Genomic DNA, 21,615 nt, shown 5'->3' with positions numbered 1-21,615 from the left:
GTATTTCCTATTTTCTTCCTCTGAGCAGTTTTAAAGGCATATGTACATTATATTCTTCACTGTGCTTCAACATGCTTTCTGTGCAAGTAGGACACCAAAGTCCCATGAAATTAGATTTAGAGGTCAATAAATTAGGCGAATCTATCGTTAAAGGAATAGTTCACCAAAAATTCTTCTGAATTCTTTACTTACTGTAATGTTGCTCCAAATTTGTATAACAGCCTTTCTTCCAGAGGAAAACAAAAGAAGAGGTTTATCAGAATGTCCATGCTGCTCTTTTCCAGACAACGAAAGTAAACAGGGCTGTGAAGCTCCAAAAATAAGTATTTCAAATGACTTGTGCGCTATATTCCAAGTCTTCTGAAGACATTTGATAACTTTCTTGTTAAGTTGTTGACTCTCAAATCTCATTAACGTATACATATACAGTATGTGGTGGGTCAAGAAGCATCAATGAGGCCAAATGTCATTGGATTTCAAATCAATTGAATCAATCATGATGCCGAAATTTGAATATGCATATACAAATAAGATTTGAAAGTTTGACGGTTCGTGCATTATACAAATCTACTGTATATAGCTTCAGAAGACTTGAAATATAAAGCAAAAGTGCCACTGGTCACCATTCACTGCATTACATGAGGGTGAGCAAATGACAGTATTTTAATTTTTGGATGAACTATTCCTTTAACTCTTACAAAAAATCATACTGTAGTAGTTTCTACAGTAACAATAACTGTATTATTGCGTAAACACTGGTCTCCATAGTAAATTAATACAAGGGTCATGAATATTCAAGGTTAGATGTATCACAGGTACCCAATCACTAGGTGTTAATTGATCACGTGTCTGTCATAGTCTACAAATACATAAAAAACTATTTTAATCATCCGCCTACTCGGATTATTCGGCCCTTATAAATGACAGTCATTTCCAACAGGCCACGGCGGCTTACAAATGAGACTCTGTTAAAACCTAGGTGAGCAGCCTACCTAGACAGCACTTTTGGGCATCTTAAGCCTGTCTTTTGCACATTTTTTGGCATCATATGCGCGTACGGAACAGAATGATGCCCAAAAATGCCGTCTAGGTAGGTAGCTCGTTAGGTTTTGAAACACAGCCATTGTTTCAAATCGAGCGGATTGACGAGGCGCTACAAATGAAGGCTCATCAAGTTCAAGCGCAAATCGCGGTGCATTAATCGCACATCTGTAGGACCAGGAAAAACCACTGGCCACATCGAGCAGCCCCCCCCTCCGTATCGCCCCCCAAAAAACGGCCAACCCCACGGCGGAGACTTATTTCGATGGCGGCTTTAGGTTTTAGACAAGCGGATCGTAGTGTTAATTACCCGCTTCGCCAAGTTCCAGGCCTGACCCCTTTTTTGTTTTCGCTGACTCCCGGATCCTCCTTCTGCTTCGCTCTCCCCGTCCTCCACCACCTCCCCAGCCGGCCAGCTCTCCTCCAGATGCTCGGCTCACACTGACTGCAGAGGCCAGCGCTCCGACAGCAGCTCCGCGCGGGTCCTAGAGACAGTTGGCTTACGGGTGTACAGAGAGTCATAATGTACAATGGAAATTCACCCTCCTTATATATTTTCAAAATGTATGTTATAGATCTTATTGCGAACGATTTACCCTTTTATGTATGTTTTTAATCAACGTCATACCTGGATCATCCAGTGAAAACAACAGACTGATCTCTGGTGACGTATGCAAGACATCTCCAATCAATTTGCCTGTTTAAACCAGTGGCGTAGTCTACGTGATACGCAGGTATACGTCGTATACTCACTAGGAAAGGTCAAGGATTTCCGTATACCCACTTAAAAATGCGCGAGGATACGTAACCATCCAATAAATCACAATATGACTTGTTGTGGTTTGTTGCTTTTGACATGAAACAAAGTCTCATATTTCTCAAAGTCTCAAGTTTCATATTTTGCCCATTTTACTTCGGAATAAAAAAAACATAAATACCGTTTTGGCGCTCTTTAATGTGTAGTGACAGATCGCTGTAGCAGTTCAAGAGAAGCGGCAGCCTGACGCGCACGTGAACTGATCCGCTCCTCCGCTTTTAATACCAGTTACAGCGTGAAATAAACGTGAATGAACATCTCAAGGTATGATAAAAGACACAGTACAACTTAACAAAATCCGTATCATGTCTCGTATAATCGCTTAATCAGTGTTTCAACCGCAGAAAGACGTTAATAACAGCTTGTAAACAATTTTACGTAACGTCACATTTACCTCAGAACAAACATTCAGTGGCCATAAACTCGTTAGTCAGCTAGAAAAATGAACTCTTGAGAGGAGCATTTAGCTAAATATATACACCATAATACATTTTAATTATAATTTTTAATGTTCTTCAATAGCCTATATTATGCATGTTTTAATAAATTCGACAAGTTGACAGCCACCATTTAAATGTTTATATTTCATAAACGAATTGGAGTAGAAATAATTTTAAAGTTAGTAGGCCTATTATAACCCTATTATTATAAAAAATTTCCTTAAGTGTAATTTAAGTTTGTATACAAATCAGTTCATTTAAACCTTCAATATTAATGTAGTACCAACTGATTCCCATGTATGTTTTATACCATTAGATGAGAGATTTTTTTTTCTTGAGAAAATTTCCCATGTACTGTTGCCTACCTGATATACAGTATATCCAAAATAAATTATATCGAATCGAATTGCAAGTTAGTGTATTGAAATGCATAACTATGATAGCAGACTGGCAGGAAATGGTGCAAAACAGAAAACAAAGTCCAAACAGGGTGATATTGTGACATACTGATAAGCCTAATCTTTCCATTATTGTTACTCTCTAAAAAATGCTGGGTTAAAAACAACCCAAGTTGGGTTGAAAATGGACAAACCCAGTGAATGGGTTGTTTTAACCCAGCAGTTAAGTTAAACGTTTGCCCGACCTGCTGGGCAGTTTTATTTAACTCAACTATTGTTTATAAATGACTATATGGATGTCTTAAAATGAACCCAAAACAGTTTGGAAATTGAAAATCAGACACATAATTACTAGAGGCAACAATAATAATCAAAGGTGAACATTTATTAATAAAGAATTTAATACATGTTTATTGTTTAATTATTATATTTAATATTAATAAATGTTAATTTCCAACATATTTTAGGTTCATTTTAAGCAAGCAATACAGTAATTTTTAAACATTAGTTGGGTTAAATAAAACTACCCAGCACGTTGGGCAAACATTTAACCCAACCACTGAGTTAAAACAACCCAATTGCTGGGTTTGTCCATTTTCAACCCAACTTGGGTTGTTTTTAACCAAACATTTTTTAGAGAGTAATAATAGTTGCAACTTGCACTCTTAAATGTGCATTGAAACTTGCCAGCTGATAAAATATGTTCCAGGGACCATATTCATATAACATCTGAGTTAGATGGTGATTGACAATAAACAGTAGAAAATCAGTCCAGAGTCTCTTCAGCTGTAAATGTCACTGGCTGTTAAGGATCTTTAAAGTCTTTTGTTGATTAAAATAAATTGACATTTTGATAAAACACACATATTGAGCAGTCTTTCAGAACGCTCTCAATTACATGTAGCCTAGATCAGATGCATACTATATGCATTAGTGAGTGTGGCGGTGCTTATGGGGTGTTGCTGTGGGACAGGTATGAGGCTGGGAGGGAAAAACCACAGTATACTTACTACAAAAAACTAGACTACACCACTGGTTTAAATCCCACCTTTTTCAATAATCCATTGCTGAATACATTGTCAGTCTAGTTGCATTATGTTCACACACAGTTCGCTTATTGATGAGTGTGACAATATCAAGGAATATGCCATATGTACTTTATTTGGGAATGAAAACGAGGATGTGACATATAGTCATACCGTACCTTAAAAGGGAACATTCAGCTAATGCAATATTGAAAGAAATGTCTGGAATAAAATTCTGGAAAACATCAAATTAGACATGCTATTTTACCTTGAAGTTGGCATGAAATGGAAATTCACCCTATTTTCTAAATGCCTCTTAATGTTCTTATCATTAAAAAAATATATTCATCTCAACCGTTCATTTTTTCTTTCTTTCTGGTAATCAGTTTCAGTTGGATGTACGTTCAAATACAGAAGAAAAGTGAGTCTCTACTTCCGTTTCATCACAACTTTAATATGAATATACTTATTATAATAATATGACTTTACGAATAAATACACCATAAATCGTTTTTCTATTTTCTGTATAATCAGGCAATGAATAAAGTAAGTTGTTTCAGTCAATGGAATGTTTTTATGTCCGCTCGACACTGTAAAAAAAAATGATTTTTCGAAGTTGTAAATAAAGAGTACATTATACAATACTATTTCAGAGGCCGTTTACATGACACCTTTTTCAACTAAAAATGGAAAAAAATTATGCGTTTTGGACGTTCATTTACACGACAACAGTGTTTTAGGGGGTCTGAAAATGCAAACTTTAACAAAACGTGTTTCAAATTGCAAGTTTTTTACCGTTATCGTCTCCTTGTAAACTACAAAAATGCAAATTTGTGAAAACGATGTCATGCGCACACGTATTAGGGACCGTTCACACACAGAACACTGTTTCTATTCCAATTTGCGATTTTTCTATTGATTTTTTTTATGTAAACACGCACTACATGGACATATGAGCGCTGCGTTTTTAAGACGCCGTGTCAAGTTAAAAGAATTTCAACTTTTACACGCAGCGTCGCTCATCAATGTCAGTTCCAAAACATCGGACCAATCAGAAGAACTCAGAGGCGGGGCAAGCGTTGCAAGCTCTGTTTACAGTAGCAAGATGGCATGGCAACTGTTTTATTTGACGACAACATGGCGGAGGAGGCCATAGCCAGCGCGATTACTTTCTTTTTTTCCATGTTAAAAATAGTATCTATTCTGCTGTTTACCTATTTCTATTATTTCCGTTATTGCATCACGTCTCAAAAACGCGTTTCCAGACCCTTGCGTTCTGCGCAGCACCATTCCTGTTTGAACCTGTTCTGTGTGAACGAGCCCTTGCGCGTTCAGTGTTTCTTTACAAAGTGACATTGCCCCCTACTGGCCTGGCATGCATAATACAGCATTTTTAGTACCTCAGGGATGACGTATTTTTGTAGGCCAACACGGAAGTTCACTCGATCAAAATCCTATGCATTTTTCCCTTAGACTTTTGGAAAATCGCAAAAAATAAGCTCTGTGTTTAACAAAGGGTTATGACACTTACACGTTTTGTCTATCAAGATAATCTTTACAAGTTAACACAACATTTATACATTTTGAAGCCTAAATAAAGTCGTCAGATATAAAAAGCTAACAGTAGGCTGTAAACGGACTACAGCACACCATGGTCGCGGATCAACGTCACCACCACCAAGCTTCCTCAAACTTTATTTAGAAAACAACTTTATTTAAGAACATGCTCACAGATTATGATCTGCGCTGTGTATGAATACTTGTCCACTTTTTCATGAGAAATGCTGTCCAAATGTCTTGTTTGTCATGATGATGTCTAAAGTTCACGCCAAAGGAAGTAGTCCCTTTTAGCAATTTGTTTGCAACCGCCGTTTTTAAGACACAATAAAGGTTTAAAAAAAATCACAAGCGGGTTATAACTGGTGTGTTTTATGTCATAGATCAAAACGTGAAAATATTTAGAGGCTTTGTTAACCACAGACCTTTTTTCAGGCGATTTAGCAAAAACCCATTAACTTCGGGGCAATGGAACCGGATGTCCTAAAATGCTAACTCGCTTCCGGGTTTTGCCTACAAAAACACGTCATCCCTGAGGTACTCTATTGCTGATCCGTGTGAACGGGATTGTTTTGACAATGTTGTCGTCTGTACGGGAAAAACTGCAAAGGAAAAACTTTTGTTTTTTTAGTACATCATTGTTGGAAATACCCTAAGTCTTTCATTAAATCAATGTGTTACTTGCTGTTCCTTTGTAATTATTTGTGAAATTTACTAGCAATTTCTGAGTGAAAATTGATTCCACACTAATTTTTCTCAGTGTAGGCCTGTAATAATTAACAGGAAACCATAATGCCCATTATAGGCTTAACATGAAAAGAGCCAGTCACATTTTTGATTTACACATTAGCTGGAACGGGGCTAAACAAATAGGTCTGGAAAAATTTGGTTTAGCATGATTGAACTAAAGAAACAATCTGTAGCAGCTGTACTTGCATAACTGGAAATAGCTGCCCGAGGGTGCTACAAAGATGGCCGCCATGTGCACAGACTTAACTTAAAAGTGATTTATAAGTGATTTTCAGGACAACCTCATTTTAGGTAAACATCGATAAAACGAAATCTCACAGAAAACTGCTTTAATTGCACCTTTTTTGCATACAATAGAAGGTATTCTGCCTCATTTTTACTTTTGTGCTGCACTGAAAAAAGAAAGTCATATGGACATGGAATGACATGAGAGTAAGAAGTCGGGAAAGGTACAATTTTCATGGTTGTTCGCAACATAAATAACTCATACGCTAATTTTGTAATTCAATCAGGACCGCTGCTTAAATTCACATTCAATTTGTATGTGTGGTCCCTTTGACAACAGGTCTGAACTCAATCCTAATGGAGCTGATATACCGAATAACTCTCAATATTTTTCTGTAGACACACACACACACACATTCATTATCATTTGAAGTTTGTTCATATATTTTACCCTTTAATAGTTTACAAAAAGACATTGGGGTGACGTAAACATAAATATGGACGTAAACCATTGCAATAAATGATTGTATACAGCAGCAAAACCCTCAGATGAATTAATTAAACAGTGTTTGTAGCTTCAACTGACAGTTTTGGTTTTAAAAACAATAAAATCACGAGTTGCTGAAGAAAATAAAACCTGACGGTGCAGATTTAGTTTTTGAAATATTGTTTCATCCAACTTTGATAACATAGGAGGTCCTCTTTTGGAGGCCCATCTGTAACGTATAAATCCGCAATGATGCTTGAAATTGATTTCAAGCAGGGTTCCTTCCTCTTAAACTGTATTGTATTTCAACCATTTAAGGCACCCCGTTATTAGTTACCCTCTCTGTGGACTGCTTCAGTAAATTCATAATCAATAAATTGTGGTTTAACACACACAAATACACAGAACAAAGACCTAAAGGACACACTACAGGTTGGCAAACAGTTTGGCACAACTTTTAAAGGCAGAACAATATTTTTTTTCCCCAAAGATCACAGGTAAATAAAGACTGCATTCCGACTAAGTCACATACTAAAACTCCTATCTAAGGGCTGACTTGCACATGTGCAGATTTTTATTTTATACAGCACTTTATACAGTACATCTAGGCACACACCTACATCAGAAGATTGCATTCATATTTGTAGCAAATGTTGGAACATAACCGAACTTTCAAACTTGCCATCTGTGAGTATTTCGTACGAAGCTGTATTGTTTCTTGTAAATTTAAAACAATGACAGTAAATTCCCAACTACATTTTATATTCCTTTCATTGAAACACAGAACAAGCATTATGGTCATGTAAAAATTGATTTGAAAAGCAAATATATAAGATTTCACCCACTATAACAGAAGCGACACTTTGTTTTCCAGTGTAAAACATTGCATGAGACCTCACTGTTCATATTGTAGCCATTCAAAAGACCTCCTTATGCAGAATTACAAGCATTTTAAAAAAGTATTAAACAGTGAATGAATCATTACACCTACTGACCCTCATAAATGTCAAAGAATCTTAATATTCTACACCAAAACTCACTTCAAACTGTTGCTCCATGGATTTATCTAATTTAACATTCAAATGTTAGCAGTCATAAACAAAATGTTTGTTTTTTTTTAAATAATGGTAATTATTATTTCTTATTTGAAACCAACCTAACAAAGAACAAATCACGAGTATAATAAAATCACATACGTATAATAATTAGATAAATGTAATTATTGAACCTGAATTCCTTCCGATTCAAGTACAGTAAGTCAAACTGTCTTCCTCACGACAATAAAGCTTTAGACTCTACGCATGTCCTCTTATCGCTGCGTTTCCACGTCCGAAGTGCAACACTATGGAAATCCTACTTTGGTAAATCATAATTATGACATAAAATGTGGAAATTATGGCATACCAAATCATAAATATTAGATAAAAAGTCCAAATCATGACATACAAATCATGACTTTCTATATAATAATTGACTTTTTATCAATTATGACAAAAAAGTCATAATTTTGACTTTTATTTTGTAAATTTATAAATTATATTATAAATGTCAATTTTTACATGTCATAATTAGGACGTTTTATGTCGTACATATGTTATAGTTTCAATTATCTCATAATTGTGACTATAATTATTACTTTTTGGAATTTTGACTGTCATAATTTTTACTTTTTATCTTATAACTATGACTTTGTCACAATTTTGGCTTTTATGTCAAACTTTTGCCTATTTTATATCATAATCTTGTTTTTATGTTACAATCATGACTTTTTTAATTGCGTAATTATGAGTTTTTATCTCATAATTTCGACTTTTTGTCATTATTAGGACTATCTCAAATTTGAATTTGTATCTTATAATTATGACGGGTCATAATTTTGGCTTTTATGTCAAGATTTTGACTTTTATGTCATAATTGTGTTTTTGTTATTATTCTGAATTTAATTGCGTAATTATGACTTTTTATCTCATAATTTCAACTTTTTGTCATAATTAGGACTACCTCAATTTTGACTTTTTATCTTATAATTATGACTTATGTCAATTTCAGATTTATTGTCAAGCTTGTGACTCTTATCATAATTTTGTTTTTGTCATAATTCTGATTTTTTTAAATTGTGTAATTATGACTTTTTATCTCATACTTTCGTCTTTATGTCATAATTACAGCTTTTATGTCAAACTTTTGACTCTTTTATCATAATTTTGTTTTTGTTATAATTATGATTTTTTTTAATTTATCTCATTATTTTGACCTCTTATCCCACAATTAGGAAATTATCTCATAATTTCGACTTATGTCATAATTTCGGCTTTTATGTCAAACTTTTGACTCTTTTATCATAATTTTGTTTTTGTTATAATTATGATTTTTTTTAAATTTATCTCATTATTTCGACCTCTTATCTCACAATTAGGAAATTATCTCATAATTTCGACTTATGTCATAATTTCGGCTTTTATGTCAAACTTTTGACTCTTATATCATAATTTTGTTTTTATGTTATAATTATGACTTAGTATCTCATAATTTTGACTTTTTATCTCATAATTATGATTTAGCAAAGCATTTTTGTCTTGTGTGGCAGAAATGGGTTTCCATACAATACCGTTCCTCCTCAGCCATTCCATAAAGTTTTTATGACCTGTGCTAATCTTTGACATTTGACCTTCGGGGGGTCAAAGTAAATTCCACCAATTTGTTCACAAGCATTGCTACCGTGTTCCTCTCTCAACAGTCCCTGAGCACTTGATTCATGTATTTCACACAAATATACACAACAACTGAACTCAATAAAGCTTTTGAAGTAACTTTTACAGAGAGACGTGTGCACTCAAAGATGGCTGGCTAAGCTGGTTTATGGATATACGGAATCTATCCGCATTCCATTAAAGTCCCTTTATGCTCTCCAGGAATACGGAGAGACACAAATGCGATACTCTAAACTAAGAGGCAATACTGAAGTGCTAAAACAACAGCCATAACGACGGGCTAAACTTAACACAGTAGCAGATATCCCAGACAAACGGCGAGCTCTACGAGACGTCCCTGATATATGGTGGTTCTAATGCGTATGATGCAGAAGCAGCAGTCTGATGATCAGGAGCGACGGAGCAGGCATAAATGTCACATGCAGAGCAAATACGAGCCCTCTCCACCAATCCAGCAGAGCCACTCCATGCAATAAAACACAAAAATCATCACTAGTTATACAAAAAAGCTTCCTGTGAGGAACATCTGGAAAAAAAGCTACAGCTTAGATCGATTTGAGTGACGTCATGAAGATGCACAGTGCGTTCGTTTCAGAGAGTAATAATCACAAATTCATAAAGGTTTTTTAAGAAAGCACAAACAAGCCATTCTCATGGGTAACATGATAACAAAGGGTTTATACAGATAGACATAGAGCTATATTTATATTTATATATATATATTTATATACTTCCTAATAAATACAACTTGCTCTGTGCAAGATGTGATGAAGAGTTTGTTTCACATAGTGAAACCCAGTTGGGGAAGAGCATGCATTTGTGCGAATGCCAGGGAAGATTTGATGTCGTTGGTTCTTTCCTGGGGCTTAGAATGAAGGGGTGGATTGCCTTTTCCCAGAATGCTTCAGCGATGACACTGGACAAAACACAAATTTAAGGTTAGGGGGTCATGATGGCGCCACAGTACACTGCACATTAAACTTTGGCATTCAGGGCAGGACTAGTCAATGTTCTCATTTATACTTACATGAAATATTCTATATTCTTTTACTCTGACTCAGCTAGAAGAAAGAAAAGAGGCCTTAATCAAACCGAGAAACTAATGACAACTAATGACTGCATTCTGTAGGCTAGAAATTGTGGACGTATAATCCCTTTAAATAATTAGGGATGCACCGATATTACAATTCTGATAAGACAGTAAATGTTTTCACTTTATGGCGATAATTAAGATTTAAACTATGTTTATGATTTTGTCTATAATACAAAAATATACAGTATAATATAATATGAAACATTTATCAATATTATCACGGTTGAAAACTGCTGTAAAACCGTGATACATCTATTTTTCAGGATTCTTTGATGAATAAAAAGGTCAAATGAACAGCATTTATTTGAAATAGAAATCTTTTGTAACATTATAAATGTCTTTACTGTCACTTTTGATCAATTTAATGTGTCCTTGCTGAATAAAAGTATTAATTTCTTTAAAAAAAACTTAAAAATCTTACTAAACCCCAAACTTTTGATTGCTATGCAAAATTGAAAAAAAAAAAATGTGTGAGAGAAAAATTAATTAAAGAAAAAAAAACTCCAATATAGGTCAATAACTGATATGTTACCCATATATCGTGCATCCCTATGAATAATAGCTTGGTAGCTTATGATTATGAAAGACAAATGGACTTACTGTTTTAATAATTATATTATCAGTTGTTATTCTAAGAGAACATGAGTAAAGGAATAAGGGTAAAATGGCAAACAAGGCTGTCGGGACTCACCCTTCTCCCTTCCATTTCGCATGTTCTCCTCTTCATCCTCCAGACCGTCATCCACTGTGAGATTTACAAACATTACAGTTACCACTGAAATCATGAAGTAGGTACTTAGAGGACAGAAGCAATTTTACATGATTACCTGAGTGAAGTTCTTTCACTAGTGACGACATAGTGTTTGTGATCGAGTCTGCTGCCACCAAAAGATCATTACGGAGATTTCTTGGTACACCTGGATAAAAGAAGATTGTTTCAGATCACAATATCCAGAGCTTAAAGAGATAGTTCACCCAAAAATGAAAATTCTGTCATTAATTGCCTTGATGTCGTTCCAAACCCGTAAGACCTTCGTTCATCTTTGGAATGCAAACGAAGATCTTTTTGATGAAATCTGAGTGATTTCTGTCCCTCCATAAACAGCTACACAACTGACACTTTGACGCTTCAAAAAGTTCATAAAGAGATCATAAAACTAATTCATATGAATTGAGCGGATTAGTCCAAAATTTCTGAAGAGACTCGATCGCTTTATATGATGAACAGATTGAATTTAGGCTTTTATTCGCATATAAACATTGATAAGCAAACATAAACAGAAGCTCAACCGAACCTGAATGAACCTTCTTGCTGAAGCTCAAACATGATGCGTAACACGAGAATGAACCTCATTGGTTCTTGCGGAAGCTCAAACGTGCTACATATCCCTCCATAGACAGCTACGCAACTGATACTTTGACGCTTCAAAAAGTTCATAAAGAGATCATAAAACGAATCCATATGAATTGAGCGGTTTAGTCCAAATTTTTTTCTGAAGAGACTCGATCGCTTTATATGATGAACAGAATTTAGGCTTTTATTCACATATAAACATTGATCAGCAAACATAAACAGAAGCTCAAACGTTTTGCGTAACAGGAGAAAAGAGAACGAGTCTCTTCAGAAAATTTGGACTAAACCGCTCAATACATATGAATTAGTTTTACAATCTCTTCATGAACTTTTTCAAGCGTCAAAGTGTCAGTTGTGTAGCTGTCGATGGAGGGACCGAAAGCTCTCAGATTTCATCAAAAATATCTTCATTTGTGTTCTGAAGATGAACTTAAGTCTTACCGGTTTGGAACAACATGAGGGGGGGTAATTAATGACAGAATTTTCATTTTTGGGTGAACTATCCCTTTAAAGGAACTTTTCAACCCAAAATTAATTTAGCGATTATATTTCAGTCTATTCCTCACTCTGAGCTATCATTTGGCATTAGAAGACTTGAAATATACACAATAATAGTTGCATTATTAGTTGACTACTTTTATGATAAATTTTGTCCTTCTTAAAGATTGAAAGTCCAAGTATGCATCTACTTTAATTGCATGTGAAAGATAAGCTTGGACATTCCAATAAATAATTTCTAAACATCTGAACATCCTCAAAACGTCTCCTTTTGTGTGGATGATGATGTCAATGGAAAGCTTCAGACTCCTCACCCTGAGAGAAGGCATCCAGCACGTCATCTCCGACCCCTGCCAGGCAGTCCTGCGGTGTGTGTGTGGGGGTTGAGCCGGCCGAGGTGGAGCGGATGGGCATAGGCATGGTGCAACTGGCACTGTGGCTGGGTGATGAGTGGGGCGAACTCCCCGTCTGAGACTGTTGGAGGGGAGTGAGGGAGGAGAATGCAAAAATTACAATGTAACAACCTGAACCTCCACTGATCCCTCGCTCCCCAAGAAACACTCACAAAAAGCTACTACTTGCAGACGTGGCTATAGATATCTGATCTATTTCTTTAGGTTGTCTCCATGTAGTGCATTCTCCATGCATCTTCGGCCTGAGAGCTCACTGAGCAGCATGCAAGAGCCATTAGAGGAGCAAAAGGCTGGTAGAAAAGGGCCACACTGTCCCACAGATTGATGCTGAGCCCAAGGCCTGTGGCCCACTGCCAGGCAGCAGATGGCTGGCCAGACTGCAGTCACATTAGACGTGAGGTGCTTAGCCTTGATGAAAGGAGAGCAGGTCTCTGATATTTGGCAGGGAGACATGCGGCTCGTGGTCCCTCCCTGGGTCACAGGAACAAAGCAGCGGCACTTGACTGGAAATGGGAGCTTCATGTCCTCGTTATGAGGAGCAGACGTGATAGAGATCGCCCAGAGAGATAGTCTCATGCTTTATTCTCATTAGGCGACTTTCACTTATCAATCATTTTGTACTTGTAAAGTATTGAACAGAGATAAAGAAATAACAATTCTGTCATCATTTACTCATTTTGTCAAACCTATATGATTTACTCTGTTTTGTGGAACACGATAGACTGACATGCCAAAAAAGACAAAAAGAGTATGAAAGCACCGCTATTAAAATTCTGGCTGATAATTATTTTCATTATAGCCAAAGACTGCTGAATGTCTGATATTAAAATTTTGGTAACACTTCAGTATAGGGAACATGTATTCACTATTAACTACAACTTTTGCCTCAATAAACTCTTAATTTACTGCTTATTAATAGTTAGTAAGGTAGTTTTTGTAGCGTTTAAATTTAGGCATTGGGTAGGATTATGGGATGTAGAATATGTTTGTGCAGAATAAGACATTAATATGTGCTTTATGAATACTAATACACAACTAGTAATATGCATGCTAAAGTGAGAACTGAACCCTAAAATAAAATTCTATACTATTTTGTCTAAATAAATGTAAAATAAAAAGCACAATTAAAATCCATTAATATAGGCATCACGGAATTAAAATGTATAGTATTAAATATGCATATTGATTTTGAGAACTTTTTTAAAGATTACATTACAAAATTACAAATTTACATAATTCTTTGTAGTGATTTTCTTTTAGTAAATATTCTGTAAGTGTTAATTTCAGCAATTTTATATACATTTATTTTACACAAAGTCAATAATATAATATAATATAATATACCAGTCAAAAGTTTGGAAACATTACTATTTTTAATGTTTTTGAACGAAGTCTCTTATGCTCATTAAGGCTGCATTTATTTCATAATAAATTCAGAAAAAGCAATAATATTGTGAAATATTATTACAATTTAAAATTATGGTTTTCTATTTTAATATACTTTAAAATATAATTTATTTCAGTGATGCAAAGCTGAATTGTCAGCATCATTACTCCAGTCTTCAGTGTCACATGATCCTTCAGAAATCATTGTAATATGCTGATTTATTATCAATGTAGGAAACAGTTGTGCTGCTTAATATTATTTTATAACCTGTGATACTTTTTCAGGATTCTTTGATGAATAAAAAGTTAAAAAATATCAGCATTTATTTAAAATAGAAATCTTTTGTAACAATATACACTACTGTTCAAAAGTTTGGGGTCAGTAATTTTTTTTCTTTATTTATTTATTTTTTTTAAAAATGAATACTTTTATTCAGCACGGATGTGTTAAAATGATAAAAAGTTATAGTAAAGATTTATATTGTTAGAAAAGATTTATATTTTGAATAAATGCTGTTCTTTTTAACCTTTTATTCATCAATGAATCCTGAAAAAAGTATCACAGATTCCAAAAAAATATTATTAAAATAGAAAACCATAATTTTAAATTGTAATAATATTTCACAATATTATTGTTTTTTCTGTATTTATTATGAAATAAATGCAGCCTTAATGAGCATAAGAGACTTCGTTCAAAAACATTAAAAATAGTAATGTTTCCAAACTTTTGACTGGTAGTGTGATATAATATAATATAATATAATATAATATAATATAATATAATATAATATAATATAATATGTGACCCTGGACCACAAAACCAGTCATAAGTCACATGGGTATATTTGTAGCAATAGCCAACAATACATTGTATGGGTCAAAATGATCCATTTTTCTTTTATGCCAAAAATCATTAGGATATTAAGTAAAGATCATGTTCCATGAAAATATTTTGTAAATTTCCTACCATAAATATATGGATAGTGGATATGCATTGCTAAGGACTTCATCTGGACAACTTTAGAGGCGATTTTCTCAATATTTTAATTTTTTTGCACCCTCAGATTCCAGATTTTCAAATAGTTGTATCTCAGCCAAATATTATCCTATCATAACAAACCATACATCGATTGAGATTTGCTAAAGATTACATTACAAGATTACAAGATTGTAGAATGTAATATGAATGTAATACAATCAAACATCATATACAAAGATTCATACAGACTAATTTCATAGTATTTTTGTTATATTTTCATTCTTTCTGGAGCATGAAAAAAAAAAAAATCCTATTCACTGTCATTGTATAGAAAAGAGCAGCCTGAACATTCTGCCTAATATCTCCTTTTGTGTTCCATGGAAGAAAAAAAAAATTATGCTGAGTAAATGATGACAGGACATTTTCTTTTTGTCAGTGATCCTCTCCGTTTTCAGCATTGTGCACCCTATTAATCTTCTACCTGTCAACTTAATGAAACTGTCCGTGTTTTGCCATACACAATACATATGTTAGCTCAAACTTTTGCAGCTGTGACCCAGTGTGTTTACTCCAGAATTTTTGAGCTGTATTAAAGGAACACTTACTGCCTGTTTCTGCTCTTCATCCTGTCAGCCAGAAGATGAGAGATGACAGTGAGTGAAAGCAGACACGCCAGAGACAGAGGTGGTAGAGAAAGAGGTGGAGAGAAAAAAAGTGAGTATAGAATGAGAAAATAAATGATGTTGTTTCCATACATGCCATGGGAAATGAAGAACCTAATTTTTGTCCAACAAGTTTCATACCTTCAGCAGCCTCATGAGACCTTCCAGCTGGACCATGAGTTCTCTCCTGCTCTCCTGCAGGGCCGACATGCGCCTCTCCAACTCGTCTTTTCTGTGCCTGAACAAAATGACAAACAAAATGAATAAATGAGTCACCATGTGAATCATAAAATTCAATGACTGCCAAATATATAACTTAAAGGGCAGATATGATGGAAAACAGGATTTTCTTTGCTCTTTTGAAATGAAAAGCTTCTTGTACTATGTTCATAAAGCAAATGTCCCTCCACAACCTACTCATACAATCAATGAAAACTAAGTGGGGGAAAATGGCTCACGAAAGATGGTATTGACTCCAAAACCATGAGTACAGAGGATATTTGCATATACTGTTCTTAAAGGTGAAGTAGCCTTTAAAGCTCAAAAAGACAGTGGAAAATGGTCATGTAAAACTAAATTACAAAACCTTTATTAAAGGGATAGTTCACCCAAAAATGAAAATTTTGTCATTACTTACTCACCCTCATGTTGCCCCAAACCTATATGTGTTTCTTCTTCAGTTGAACACAAAAGAAGATATTTTGAAGAATGTTGGTAATCAGACAGTTGACGGTTGCCACTGACTTCCATCATAATTTTGGCTACCGTCAACTGTTTGATTACCGACATTCTTCAAAATATCTTCTTTTGTGTTCAAGAGAAAAAAGAAACACATATAGGTTTGGGTCAACATGAGGGTGAGTAAATGATGACAGAACTTTCATTTTTGGGTAAACTATCCCTTTAACATCAACAATGTGACAAAAGTGTATAATATGACCCTTTTTTAGTCTTTAAATCTGCTCAGAAATGCACATAATGTGGCTAAATCTCCATGAAACCAAAACAAAGAGGGCAAAATCGGCACATAATGGAAATGTGCTCATTCACTCATCTCCTGAGACTAACATTATTAAGAAAATGAATTTGGCTCCTACATGCCCTCTGGTGCCCATAAAAGGTACTCAGTTTAAATGACTTTAAAAGGGAGTGAAATCCCAACTAGTCCGTTTAAAATCTGTTTTGTTCCTAACAATGTTCTGAAATGCTCTGGTTAACTGATTAACTCTGATTAATACTACACTGCCAGGCCAAAAAAAGTTATAAATAGGCACAAGCTTAAGAGTCTATGACTGGATCATTTTTGCTGTGATTCTTATGTTTCTAGCATGTTATATGTTTGGGAACAGTTCTTTTAACCGTAATTCATGGAGTGTGCACCTTTTCATTTCTTAAAGGGGATGTTTCATGAAAATCTGATGTTTTTAATGTTTAAGTGCTATAATCAGGCCCATCCTGTGCATCTACCAACCCAGAAAACATGAAAAAGGACAATCCAGTAACTTTGTTTCCACCCATGGCACCGCCATTTTGTTTTCGCAAGCGACAGAGGTGTACCAGTTCAACACAATGACAAAACACACAACAAAGGGGGTGAGGCCATGTTGGGCTGCTTTGTTGTAGTAGAGGCTGCGTGAGATTCTCCAGCTTTGTTGTTGTTGAGCAACCGAAGCGCGAGCTGTTAAAGCTCCGCCCTCTTCTGGAAAGGGGGTCGGGAGCAGCAGCTCATTTGCATTTAAAGGGACACACACAAAACCGGCGTGTTTTTGCTCACACCCAAATAGGGGCAAATTTGACAAGCTATAATAAATGATCTGTGGGGTATTTTGAGCTGAAACTTCACAGACACATTCTGGGGACACCAGAGACTTATATTAGGCTACATCTTGTGGAAAGGGGCATTACAGGTCCCCTTTAAACAATCATGTAGGAAGACACATCATGGCCATATTCCAGAATGACAATGTCAAGATTCATCAGGCTCAAATTGTGAAAGAATGGTTGTGAGGGAACATGAAGAATCATTTTCACACATGAATTGGCACCTTAAATTCATTGCAAGTCTTTGGGATGTGCTGGAGGAGACTTTACAGAGTGCATTGTCAATATCTTTTTAACAAAAAATTGATGCATCTCTTGATGGAAATAACATCACCACATTTATCAGCATATATGACATATGTGCCTATTCATGTATGAAAATGATTCTTCATGCTCTCTCCCAACCATTTTTTCACAATTTGAGCCTGGTGAATCTTGACATCGTCATCCTGGAATATGGCCATGATGTGTCTTCCTACATGGTTGTTTAAGAAATGAAAAGCTACACACTCCATCAATTAGGGTTAAAAGAACTGTTGCCAAACATATAACATAATAATCACAGCAATAATGATCCACCCATAGACTCTTAAGCATTTGCCTATTTAAATCCAAAGAGCGACTTTTTTTTTGCCCGGGCAGTATATATCCTTTCTGTTATTTGTTGTGCATGTATGTGTAATTGTGTTTGTGTACCGTAGCAGTCGTAGCTCTGCCAGTAGAGTGGGGTTCTGCTGGGCTTTCTCAGGGGTGGGTTGAGAAGCCTGTTCATGTTCTAGACGTAGGCGCTGGATTTCTTGCAGGATCTCCCTACATACACATCGCACAAAAAACAAAAATTAACTTCAATGCCACCTATTTAAAGCTCTCAATTCATGATCATGAATATTTTATGGAACAGTAAATATGAATATTTAATGAGTTACTTTAATTTATCTTTGGTGTTTGAAGAGAATTTAATGATTGTTACAAACAAGTATAGTTTACTATAGGAATTTAGAGATCTGTAAAGAACGACTGCAAAACCCACCTGTTTTTGTTCTCTAATTCTGCGATGAGCTGCCTCTGCTGCTTATTAGCATCAAAATTGAAACTCAGATCAGTTGGAGGGCATTGCTAAAAGACAAAATCATTAGAGAAGAGCACAAAACTAATTAAAAGGTGCCGTTAAATGAAGACATCAAGTTATGGATGCATAAAAGCCAGATGTACACTAAAACGAATAGGCCTATAATTAAACATGCTGTTGACTTTCAATAAATTCCACACAATAAAACAATTGTGTCCTCATGAACAAGACCCCTTTTTTCACCCTTGTAATGTATGGAGAGGTGTAATTTGAGTGTGTTTGTGAATTAAATCTCACAGTGGAGTTGCTGGCCTCCGCCGCCAGACGAGCAGCATATCGAGCGATAAGACGATGTTCTTCATCCAGTCTGCTGGGACTCTCAAGGGTGCTACTGTCCAGACAGATAGAGAGAATAAGAAGAAATACATACAGCAGGAAGAAGAGAGGCAAAGAGAGTGGTGAAGCATGAGACAGATGAGGGAAGATGTGAATTCCAGAAATCAACAGGAGACAGATGACCATAAGGAAAAGGTTACACACACATATATTATGTAAACAAACTTTTATTTTGGATGCGAGATTAATCGTTAGACAGGACTAAATATAATATAATATAATATAATATAATATAATATAATATAATATAATATAATATAATATAATTAGTGCTGTCAAATTGATTAATTGCGATTACATATTAAATCACCACTAACATAAAAGTTTGTAATATATATATATATATATATATATACACACACATACAAATTTTATGTTAGATGCTAAAGATATTAACCGCGATTAATCGATTTGACAGCACTAAATAAAATAAAATAATATAATATAATCCTTTTAAAAAAATAATTTTGAGAAAATATTTAAGTGTTTCAGCAATTTTATATACATTTATAATACACAAAGTCAAGATATAATATAATATTTATCTAATATATAAATGTAATATAGATATAAATATATAAACAATATTTTTAGTAAAATCTGAGCACATTTTGTAAGTTTGTCTGAAAGGATATAGAACACAGACGTACAGAGGTTGCATAGGCTCTCAGTGTGTCTGGGTCTTACAGTATGTTATAGGGTTTGGCATATGGCTGGAGCAGATGATGGAGCATATGTTTTCCTTCCTCATTAAGTGCTCTACAATTAGGAGCGAATCACGTGTGTATATGTGTGAATATGCGTATGTTCTGGCAGTAAGATCCCGCACGCACACACATTTTTCAAAATGCACCCACCACATTCATCAATCAAATGTAACACAAATATTATATTAGTCTGATAATACAACAGGATAATAAACGACTTGCATGGAGCTTTCCTGCTGCGTCAGTCCCTGTGGTCCCACCGGTGTGACCTGCCTGAACTCACGGTCTCAGGGGAGTGATTCATTAAGAGGGTTGTTTCGATGCCAGACGTCTCGCAGACTAACATGGTGTTTATAATAATCAGTGTCGCGCTGAGAATGATCCACTGGAATCCACTTATTGATATGGCACCCTGACAGCGACTGTTAGGCGCTTATATTGACACGTAAAGGTGCACTGGATAATTTTTCCTCATTAAAAAGCTTTCCGCAAAGAAATGAAGATCACATTTGACAAATATGTTTAAAATGATGTGCACTCATTCGAGATAAATACCAGCGTATATCATTAGACTAGGGAAAAAAAAAACTCACTGGGTGGAAAATGCTGTCGGTGAATAACTGTGTCCTAGGAGGAACAAAGAAATCCTTTACATGCAAATATGCCCCTGCAAACTTAATGATAACAATAATCAATTATAAAAAAAGGTAATTAAAAGTATTAAAATTATTAAAAATATAATAATAAGAAGAATATTCAGTTGTTAAAATAATATTAAAGATATTAATAATAGTTTTTAAATGATTAAAACAACAATAATAATGATAAAACTAATTATTATTATTATCATTACATTACATGTAACATTATAACAATATCCAATTATTAACATTTTAAAATGTGAATAAAATGTAATAAAATGTAAATAATAATAATAATTATAGTAGTAGTAACAGTAGTAGTAGTATTGATATCTATGATATCAGATAATATAATTTTTTGCAGAACTGCTTTATAGATGAAATGAAAATAATTTAATAATTGATCTTCACAACAGAACTCAATCACTGAACTGACTTGCATTATTTTCCAGTTATTACTGTAAAGCTGCTTTAAAATAATCTGTATTGTATAAAGCGCTATACAAATAAAGGTGACTTGACTTGACTTTAATTATTATTATTATTTTAATTATTATTATTATTATGTGCTTTCTGGTGCTCTACCAAGCATAAAAGTGCATCTAAATATATATTTAAAAAAGAATGTTACAAAAGTTCTACATTTCAAATAAATGCTGTTCTTTTAAACTTTATTTTCATCAATGAATGATAAAAAGAAATGAATCATGGTTTCCACAAAATAAGCAGCACAACTATTTTGTACATCATATTAATAATAAATATTCTTGAACACCAAAAAAAGTGCATGTAAACAAAACTAGCAAACCAAACAATATAATAATGAACGCAACCTAAATTTTATAGACAGAACATAAGTCTATGTATGGAAGCTTGTTTCTGCCACTAAACAAAAAATAAAAAAGATAATTGCTACTTTTTATTTCACAATTCTGACTTTTTTCCTCACAATTGCAAGTTATTGCGAGTTACAATGTCAGAATTGTGCATTATAAACTTATTTCTAATTATAAACTAATTATTTCTTGCAATTGCGAGAAATAATTGACTATTGAAGTAATGACTTTTTTCTCAAAATTGCGAGTTTATATCTCACAATTCTCAATTGTGACTATATCACGCAACTCTGACTTTATAACACGCAA

General features: G+C 34.5%; 2 protein-coding genes across 16 annotated transcripts in view; both read right to left on the bottom strand.

Moving 5' to 3' along the window:
* The window catches only part of dnmt3ab (DNA (cytosine-5-)-methyltransferase 3 alpha b), a 66,386-nt gene extending 64,868 nt beyond the window's left edge, over positions 1-1,518 (bottom strand). For 4 of the 5 annotated variants that reach the window (XM_051867482.1, XM_051867485.1, XM_051867487.1 and 1 more), the window contains exon 1: positions 1,352-1,518. The gene's annotated coding sequence lies outside the window, so the exon portion shown is untranslated. The remainder of the gene's footprint in view (positions 1-1,351) is intronic. The other variant, XM_051867483.1, reaches the window with a different exon arrangement.
* dtnbb (dystrobrevin, beta b) overlaps positions 1-21,615 on the bottom strand; it is a 138,930-nt gene that overhangs the window by 75,297 nt on the left and 42,018 nt on the right. For 3 of the 11 annotated variants that reach the window (XM_051867492.1, XM_051867490.1, XM_051867496.1), the window contains 9 exons: positions 19,024-19,117; positions 18,688-18,773; positions 18,354-18,467; positions 15,978-16,074; positions 15,780-15,800; positions 12,711-12,870; positions 11,372-11,461; positions 11,236-11,289; positions 6,343-10,367 (listed from right to left, as the gene is read on the bottom strand). In XM_051867492.1, the coding sequence (XP_051723452.1) occupies positions 10,318-10,367; positions 11,236-11,289; positions 11,372-11,461; positions 12,711-12,870; positions 15,780-15,800; positions 15,978-16,074; positions 18,354-18,467; positions 18,688-18,773; positions 19,024-19,117 (766 nt within the window). In that variant the 3' untranslated portion in view covers positions 6,343-10,317. Of the gene's footprint in view, positions 1-6,342; positions 10,368-10,478; positions 10,513-11,235; positions 11,290-11,371; positions 11,462-12,710; positions 12,871-15,779; positions 15,801-15,977; positions 16,075-18,353; positions 18,468-18,687; positions 18,774-19,023; positions 19,118-21,615 lie in introns of those variants that run through there. The other 8 variants (XM_051867494.1, XM_051867498.1, XM_051867495.1 and 5 more) reach the window with 5 other exon arrangements.

The sequence above is a fragment of the Ctenopharyngodon idella genome, chromosome 17, assembly GCF_019924925.1.
Source record: "Ctenopharyngodon idella isolate HZGC_01 chromosome 17, HZGC01, whole genome shotgun sequence".
Lineage (NCBI taxonomy): Eukaryota > Metazoa > Chordata > Actinopteri > Cypriniformes > Xenocyprididae > Ctenopharyngodon > Ctenopharyngodon idella.
This window is presented reverse-complemented; position numbering and strand designations above follow the sequence as displayed.